This window comes from Clavelina lepadiformis, chromosome 7, assembly GCF_947623445.1.
Source record: "Clavelina lepadiformis chromosome 7, kaClaLepa1.1, whole genome shotgun sequence".
Classification (NCBI taxonomy): domain Eukaryota; kingdom Metazoa; phylum Chordata; class Ascidiacea; order Aplousobranchia; family Clavelinidae; genus Clavelina; species Clavelina lepadiformis.
Window position 1 is genome coordinate 13,190,114 of NC_135246.1, and position 8,613 is coordinate 13,198,726.

The 8,613-nt window shown below is 38.8% G+C and overlaps 2 protein-coding genes across 2 annotated transcripts; one reads left to right on the top strand and one right to left on the bottom strand.

Annotated features, from left to right (window-relative positions):
• The first annotated feature begins 650 nt into the window (after positions 1-650).
• Positions 651-4,275, top strand: LOC143465786 (tyrosinase-like). The gene is made up of 9 exons (XM_076964255.1): positions 651-1,027; positions 1,327-1,521; positions 1,594-1,787; positions 1,928-2,039; positions 2,213-2,403; positions 2,491-2,762; positions 2,897-3,061; positions 3,169-3,681; positions 3,798-4,275. The coding sequence occupies exons 1-9, from the start codon at positions 815-817 to the stop codon at positions 4,127-4,129; spliced, it is 2,187 nt and encodes a 728-aa protein (XP_076820370.1). The 5' UTR covers positions 651-814; the 3' UTR covers positions 4,130-4,275.
• On the bottom strand, positions 4,186-8,215 carry LOC143465785 (uncharacterized). The gene is made up of 6 exons (XM_076964254.1): positions 8,040-8,215; positions 7,846-7,922; positions 5,560-7,763; positions 5,271-5,485; positions 4,833-5,047; positions 4,186-4,592 (listed from the first exon to the last, which is right to left on the bottom strand). Exons 1-6 carry the CDS (start codon positions 8,123-8,125, stop codon positions 4,492-4,494), a joined length of 2,898 nt encoding a protein of 965 aa, XP_076820369.1. The 5' UTR covers positions 8,126-8,215; the 3' UTR covers positions 4,186-4,491.
• Positions 8,216-8,613: the final 398 nt, after the last annotated feature.

Consider the following 8,613-nt stretch of genomic DNA (forward strand, 5'->3'; position numbering starts at 1 on the left):
GCCCAAAGTATAAAGGCCAACATTAGCGAAAATAGTTACGTGTATAAGGCAAAAGGCTGCAAGTCGATCCTGAAAATTAGACGAAAACGTAGAAATATTATGGAAGACTCTTGTCTACAAAGCCTGTGTTAATATTATACGAATTTGTATATTACTAACTTTAAATGTAAGCTACTATAGTACTTGAAGTCATTATAATTGACCTAAAATCAAGTATTTTAGCTTATCTTCTTCCAAACTAAACTCATCTATAGACAACATCGTAACTCATTCCTGGCGTTTTTCCATAACATAACGACTTTCACGAAACCATTGTATACTTAAATACTGTAAACTTCTATCTATACCTATATCAGCATTAGCACATGCTTACTTCCTTTTAAAACCCGAGCTAAATAACCTTGTGGTAATTTCCTTGAAAAATGTGACCTATTACGTAGCTTTACTTGATTCGGATTTTTAAAATGGCACCCCATTAATTTCATGTGTTACTAGTTTATGATAAACTTACATCTCCAAAGCATTTTGCCGTTTAAACTAAAGTAAGAATTTTTTATAAGTGAAGCTTTTGTAATCCTTTCTAAATCCTAGCCTAAGTCTATGATTCGGTTGTAATCGAAAAAAGTCAATTATAAACGACTGGATAATCGGATACGTGTGATGTGGATTTCATTTAATCGTGTAACAAATTTACTTCTCCCCCTTTCTTGGGCTGTTGAGGTATTTAAAAAGTCTGCAGTTAACGTCAACGGTAGCCTGCGTTTTGCTTAACCAGAGAACAGAGCAAACAGGTGGTTTTCCCTGTACTGCCAGCATGCATTCGTTTGCATTTCTAATTTGTTTTCTTTGTTTGACTTTGGTCGGTTGGGTAGATGCACAATTTCCTCGAGCGTGCACCAGCAGTCAGTCACTTCAGCTTCGAGAATGCTGTCCTGCCGGAATTGATGGGTCGAAATGCGGCGAATCTCAGGGGCGAGGAATCTGCGAGAAAATAAAACAAGCCGACACTAACCTTTCGTTGAACGAGGTAAAAATCATGTAGGACTTAGACCAGTAGAAACAGAATCGCGGTTCGACAGAGCAGAAATAGAATAGGCAATAGCGTTGTAGGCTATGTATCGTTGTAGAAAACCTTTGTTTTGCCCTTAAAACATTTTTAAGGTACCCAATTGGTGCTGCAAGAAAAATTTTTTGAAAGCAAAGCTTTTACCGCAATGATTTATACTAGGTTTTATAAGCCTATGGTACTACGTTAATGACACTGAGAATGGTTATTTGATAGGTTGTTACAAATAAGCGTTGGATGAAAACAAATTTTGCATGTAGACAATGCTACTGCTTTTGGACGAGAGAGCAAGTTGGCCGACGGCTTTTTATGATCGGGCATGTCTCTGTTGGGGCAACTATGACGGGGTAGATTGCTCGAAATGCAAGGCTGGTTATCAAGGTGAATCCTGCAATAAGCGGACTGCACTTCGCACCCGGAGGAATTTCACCTCATTGTCAGTTGAGGATGTAAAGGTATTGCAAGCGCTCGGTGTCTAGAGCACCAAAACCTGCATTCATTTATGAAGTCATTGCCTTCTGTTGTAGAAATTTGTCAGCATACTTGACCAGTCAAAAAGAATAAACAGTGAAAACTACGTCATTCTTACAACATCCTACGACCAAATCCTGCAAAAGCAAACTCCAGTTTTCAAAAACGTAACAATTCACAATCTTTTTGTTTGGATGCATTCTTATGTTTCGCGCAATAATTTCATGTTTGAAGAGCAACACATGCAAAGGTATGGCCAAGTTGATTTTATGTTTTACAGCAATTTAAATGTGATTGTTTTTCAAGGTAACTGTAACTTACCTGTTGGTTACTGTCAAGTATATACCTACTTACCAACTCAGGTTAAAATATATATATTTATCAACTCAGGTTAGTCGGAGATAAAGAAATCAGTTTAGAAAACAGATTGGATATTATCGATGAGCTATTCCAAGAAAACCTTAATCTTGATATAAACGGTGGCGTTGACTACGCACACGAAGTAAGTTCGTAAGTAGCAAGCAACAAAAAAACAAAACTTATACCCAAAAACTAGAAAATGTACTTGTTTGCAAAATATGTATAAATACTAAATAGGTCCGTCTTTCCACCATGACTTATTTGCAGTTAAAACTTTATATCGTGAAAGATTCGTAAACTGTTTTTTATGGTTAGAGCTCGGCGTTTCTGCCATGGCATAGACAGTTCATGCTTAAATGGGAGGCTGAAATACGTGAACTCGTAGCGAAAGATCCGGCCTTCGCACTGCCTTACTGGGATTGGCTCGACAATGACAATTGTGACGTGTGTAATGACGCCATGTTAGGCGGCCGTGACCACGAAAACAAAACACTTTTGAGTCGTGGGTAAGCAGAGAAGCTGAACATTACCCGGCTTAATATAACACCTACTTGCAGCAAAAGTGGTTTTGAATTTACGTTACATTTTTTAAGGTCGCCGTTTTCAAAATGGGAAGTAATCTGCACGAGAGGCGACGAGTATATGAAACAGGGCCAACAATGCACTGGCGAACCGGAAGGTCTGTTGTTGCGTAACCCAGGAGCGTACGACCCAGCAAAAATTAAAGGTTTACCCACCACTCCGGAATTGATCAACTCACTGCGTATAGGAGATGAATACGATTCGGCCACCTTCGATATTTCTGCAAACCAAAGTTATAGAAACATGCTTGAAGGTTTTGCGAACTCGAGTAGTGGAAACGCAGGTAACGCCGAGTATATATATATGTTTAAAACTTATTCCAGCGTGGCTTTTATACCGTATACAAGTGTGATTCGGTCGCAGTATATCTGTGACTGGTTTTATCAAGGCTTCAAAAGTTTATTTTTGACACCACAGATCCTGCAATGAGTTACATGCATAACGCCGTGCATCTTTATATGAATGGAACTATGTCAGTTGTTGGGGCTTCAGCAAATGACCCAATATTTGTTGTTCATCACTCGTTTGTTGATAGTCTGTTTGAACTGTGGATTCATAGAAGACGTGATCAAAGAAAACCAGGTATCTCTTCTTGTAAAACTACAATATCTTGCTCTGAATATCGAATTGCCTTTAATGCATTTATTATAGCGTATAACTATATCAAACCATGTTTTGAATTTGTGCAGCTACATTCAATATTGATCGTGGTCCGAGACTTGGTCATCGTCCGCAAGATTTCATGGTTCCTTTCTTTCCATTGGTTCGAAATCGAATGGGATTTGAGGACACCCAACAACTGGGTTACGTTTACGATTACATTGGTCTTCAAGGTGACCTTGCGTTAACGGAGGGGTCCACTGAAGAACAAGTCCCTAGTGGGTCCGACCAGCTTTCTCTTGGTGGTTCAGTCAATCCGACTGGACAAGATTTTTCTGTTGCAAATGACTTTCCCTCCGACCTTGGACCAATCATGAATTCTGTACAGTCTCTTCAGCAGGCCAGAAGTTCTTTGGGAGGTAAAAGCTTAGCTTTAGGTTATAGGAGTCCAAACCATGGAAAAAAAATAAAACCTCCCAATAGGAGGTACCGGCTACGCTCACGCACACTTGGGGAAGGCGGGTTTTCTGTTGATGATGACTTGAATGAAATATTTCTACCCGTGATTGGACAAATGGAACTGTATCGCGCTGAGGGCGAAGGTATTTCAGTTATGATAAAGATATCATTTTAATGTTACTTAGTCACTCATGTGATTATAATTCTCTTTGTTCAATTCGTTTAAAGCAAGCTCTCGTTACGATACTTGTGTTTCCAGTTGCGTCGGCCGCAGTAGAATCCACTCGCAATCCCACCTTGTGGCAGAAAATCAAGAACTTTTTCGCTAACATAACTCGCGCTTTCAGAACAATGACGAAACGAGACATCGGTTTGTTGGTGCTACTTTGCGCGTTATTGCTCGGATGCATTTGTATGTGCGCGTGCATGTGTAGTTCACGATCATCGTTGAAGAGAAAAGAAAAAACTTCCGGCGGCTGCTGTTGCTATGGTGACAAAGGCGTGCCGGAAGAGACGTTCGCTCTTCTTGAAACCGGGGAAGCCGTCTACCCCAGGAAGAAGGTTGTAAAAGGAACAATCTACAGCATGTGACACGCCGTGTGACTTGTTACTTCCGTGCAACAAAAGGCCTTCATGTTACCACGATATTAACCACACAAAGAAAGTGCTATTTATTATTTCCTGGCAACACCATACGTTCTGAGATTGATTATATTTCATTGAAATACGTGATAATAAAAAAAAGATATGTGAATATTACAGGGAGAGTTTTACCCTGGAGTTAAGTATACCGGCAGCACATACTGCAGTACAAACTTTTTAATAATGACATTGGTAAAGTAATTTCAGGTTTGGAATTAAAATACATTCTAAGTAACACATTCCACATTAGAAAAGTTACACAAAAATTTTTAGGATATATAAAACCTTAGAAGCAACAAAAATACAATAAACTAGCTCAGATATAAAATGGCGTCGACCCACTGATTCCTGACGCTCAGAAGTCTTTCAGAGAGTGTCATTTCTAGTCCCTTGTCTTTCACAATCTCAGTTTCTGTAAAATTAAACAGATCAGTGGCTTTGCACTGCATTTATTGTTTGTTGAAAGGATGTCTTTGATGTTTAGTTAATTTTTTATTTCATACAAAACGATAACATGCAAAAAGCTCACAGGACAGTATAATAATGGCAAGCAATGGTGATCATAATATACAGTGTCAGTGTTGCTTGATAATGTCGTCAAAAACAAACATTTCTAGCCCGACGTATGTTTTAAAGCTATACGTATACATACCTTTGCTCATTTCAAGGTCCACCCCACATATGCGTTTGTTTGATTTAGTTCGCTCTTTCGACCATATAGCAACGTACAAGCAACCGGTGATTAGAAACTTGCGCTGGATGTTTTTGAGCACAATTTGTTTGTTCCATTCGACGTGTGAAGAACATTTCCTTCCTTTCGTCTTCATCTTCGTCCGCTTCGAACCGAACTGTTTATTTTGTAGAATTCTATAATAGAGATCATAGCTAACTATTGAAGTTTATTGTAAAATTGTTGAGGCGCGCACGCAGATAAGTTAACTTGAACGATATGATAATTAGTCGAAGGGGAACTTGTTCTATACATTAGTTAACTAGTTTATCCAACCACGGTATATTACAATTAAAAAAGTCTTTATTTTACACATTGCACAATTGATATTTCAATGTTGACTGAAAACCTTTGTCTTACATTTTGATGTATACTTTTGAGTTGTTTTCATTCAAGCCGTCCATATTCTTGATGAAGATTTTGAAGTCGCAGGCATTGTCGTCTTCAACAACAGAAAATGACTTTTCGTCCGACAAACCGACTTGAGAAACTTGCATTTGCACAGATAGACTACAAGTAGTGGGTATACCAGGTCGTAGTCCACTACCGTAAAGAGCTAATATGCCTTTTGGCACCTAAAAACGTATTAATCAGAGTTTAAATTGAAACAAAGCCAGCTTTTGCATGGTAAACATTTCATCCCACTTACCGTTACAGTTTTTGAACTTTCCGGAGCGTTTTGAACGACAGGGTGAACATAGGCAGATTTTGTTGCTTCATTTTCTTTGACGGTCTGCTTTGTCACAGCCTGATCTGGTTTGTCACTCACAGATGTTTCTATTGGACTTGCAACCGAAAAGGTTTTATCCAAAGTGCTGGCCGAGTTATCGACATATTCCAATGCAGATTCATATTTTATGTTTAATTTGTCGTCAGTTACTGGCACTGCCTCCAGCTGCCGTAGCTTTGGTTGTTCGAACTGCGTTGCTGTCTCAGAAGAAAACTGTGTTGTTTGAAGCTCTGTTGTTTTGTTAATCGGTCTGTTACGTTTCTCTGGCACAGCTTTTCCGATCGCTGTTACTTCAACTGGATTTTTTATGTTAACGTTTGACTGATCCGTTTTGCAGCAAGAAATACACTGTCCCATTTGCTCTTTGTTTAACTCCTGACGTTCACTTAGTCTTGAAGCTTTCGTCAGAGCTTGGCAATTTTTTTCTAATTTTTCATTAGCATTTTCATGTAAAACGGTCCCAGTTGTAACTTTGGCATTATCTTGCTCATCAGTTTGCAAATTGTGATTCGTGCGCTTAGGTGCGTCAGTATTTCCGTTCGCACTTGCGTGCGTTGACGTAGCTGTTTTGGTACCGCTAGCAAGCGCAAAGGTTGACGTCAATTTACATGAATTTTCATAATTGCTTGTGCCACCGTTTGTTATCTTTTGCTCGTATTTGTCCATTTGGGCGTGCACGTCTGCAGTAATGTGCAATGGGCGGTTTTCCTCGTTCTTTTCATCGTTTGCCACTGAACTCCGTTTGACTTGCGCTAGGTGTCTAGTTCCTGTGCTAAAACCTTTACCGTTGTCGCCATTTGGAAGTAATACCTGAGAAGTATTAGCTGGTATGTATGTAGAAAGATTTGCATCGTTTATTTGTTCAATTTCATCAGAGCATTGTCTAATTGCAGCAATGGTTAAACACCCTGGTTGATATAAGTAAGCGGTTTTCTTCTCTGCTTCGTCATCGACGACTGGGTGCTGTTCATGTACGTCTTCAGAAATGACAGCTTGTCTGCACGCGCATACCACTTCGTTTTCTTCATTGTCACTTACCATGCTTTGCTCGTCGTTGTCAAAAGCGCCTTCCTGCTCTTCTAATATAGGTGACATTGGGCTTGAGAGAAGCATAAGCAATTCCTCACTTTCATTTTTGTCGTTTTTCTTTTGTATCCTAATACGAGAAGTATTGGACGTGACGTCGTCATCCCTAACACCTTGAAGATTTTCAACACAAAACGATTCCAGTTGTATTTGATTTATTTTCATTTCTACCTCCATGCTACTTAAGTGTTTGTTGTAATCCTCTTGTGTCGAAGCCATAAATAGCTTTAGGTCGCTGTTCGGCGCTATCACCGAGCTGTTCTTGTCGTTTACCTGGAAGGCTCGGTCTTTCTTAGGAGGCTTCATAACTACATCTTCTGCAATTATCTGATTTAAAACGTTTGAGATTTCAGTCTCTTGGTGTAAGTCGCCGTTTTCTGTACGAGCAGTAAGTAGGTCATGAATGGCACCATCTGTTTTGTTTGTCACTTCCCTTCTTTCTTCGTTGTGTTTGACAACTTCGAGCCTGGCTATTGTATTATGGCGGATTTTGTCGTCGCTGGTTGTTCTAATTAGGTTGTTTTCTTTTACGCTCTGATTATACACAAAGTTGGTCGATGCCATTGAATCTTCATTGTCATCGCTTTCCTCGCCACTGGTCGTTGATAATTCCGACGTCAAAGTCGATTGTGATGACGAGCCCAATGACGAAGTGTCGGACGATACTGAAGTTACAGACGACGATGTCTTCTCGTCATCATTACAAAGTCTTGATTCTTTCTCATTGCTGTATGCTGTCGCTAAGTTGTTGGAATCCACATTTTTTGGTTCATTTTCATCAGATGATTCTTCAAAAACTTCTCTTGGAAAAATAGCTTGGTTTTCATTTGTGAGGAATTTTAATTCGTCGTCATTGGTCGATTCACGGATTTCAAAGTGGTCCTCGTTTATTTCCTCCTTCAAATTGTCGCTATTGCTCTTGTCTACCACGTCATAATGAGCTTTTAAGCCGTTAAGTAATTTGTAAAATCTCGAAAATGGAACGGGAAGAATAGCATCGAAAACGCTGGTCGCCGTTTGAAACCTTGTTTTTCGACCTGGAACAAAAACCGAAAAGGTCTTGTATTTACTGTTAACTAAGTTCCGCTTTTGAAGATAAAGAAGATAGATTGCATTTACTTTTATCACGTGATTCGCCGTCACGGTCGATTTCTGTTGCGTCATCAAACAATGTTAGTTGCTCCTCATGTTGTTTTCTGAACAAAAATGTCTGTTATTCATCTTCAACGATCAATTTTTATCATCTTAAACTAAGTTACAGGTATAAAATTACAAATAAATACTACGTTATATCATTTACTTTTAGTGGTTACCTTTGCTTGTAGTTCCGGTAAACACGCAGGACGATCCCTGCACCGATGAAGGCCACACTTATAATGAAATAAACTTGTTTACTCATTTGACTGTTGGAGGTCTTCTAGAACCACTTCGGTTGTGTAATGAACAAGAAACTAAATTAAATCAAGAAAAACAACCTATTTATATTTGTTTCATTTATTGTCTGTTTAAATGAATTAAAAAGCTATACATTACAAAAATAACGTCTAAAATTCCTCTTGTAGTGCTTAAATAATTTGCTCTATCTTTGCTATACATTCACGTAAATAGTAAATTATTGTCTTACTGCTGTTGCTTTAGATGCACTTAGTAATGATAAATGAAATAGCAGCAAATGCAACGAACATCTCCAATATTGATTTTGTTACCTAGCATCATTGCAAGCATGCGGTTGTTGCGATATTGCATTTTACAACAGGAAAAGGACATTCGAAATGTCCTTCGGTACATCTTATGCATCAAATACTGTGTAAAAGGCTGCAGTGTACTCGTAATAAGCAAATAAAGCTCGTTACCATTAATTGTTGAAGTTTCCTTGCTACAAACTCG

Excerpts from the sequence above, each read along its gene's own strand:
- LOC143465785 (XM_076964254.1), bottom strand. The coding sequence starts at position 8,125 with ATGAGTAAACAAGTTTATTTCATTATAAGTGTGGCCTTCATCGGTGCA. Across the intron at positions 7,764-7,845 it reads CGGCGAATCACGTGATAAAA|GTCGAAAAACAAGGTTTCAA; the intron begins GTAAATGCAATC and ends TTTTTGTTCCAG. Across the intron at positions 5,048-5,270 it reads TCAAAAGTATACATCAAAAT|AATTCTACAAAATAAACAGT; the intron begins GTAAGACAAAGG and ends TCTCTATTATAG.
- LOC143465786 (XM_076964255.1), top strand. The coding sequence starts at position 815 with ATGCATTCGTTTGCATTTCTAATTTGTTTTCTTTGTTTGACTTTGGTC. Across the intron at positions 1,028-1,326 it reads CTAACCTTTCGTTGAACGAG|ACAATGCTACTGCTTTTGGA; the intron begins GTAAAAATCATG and ends TTTTGCATGTAG. Across the intron at positions 1,788-1,927 it reads GAAGAGCAACACATGCAAAG|GTTAGTCGGAGATAAAGAAA; the intron begins GTATGGCCAAGT and ends TTATCAACTCAG.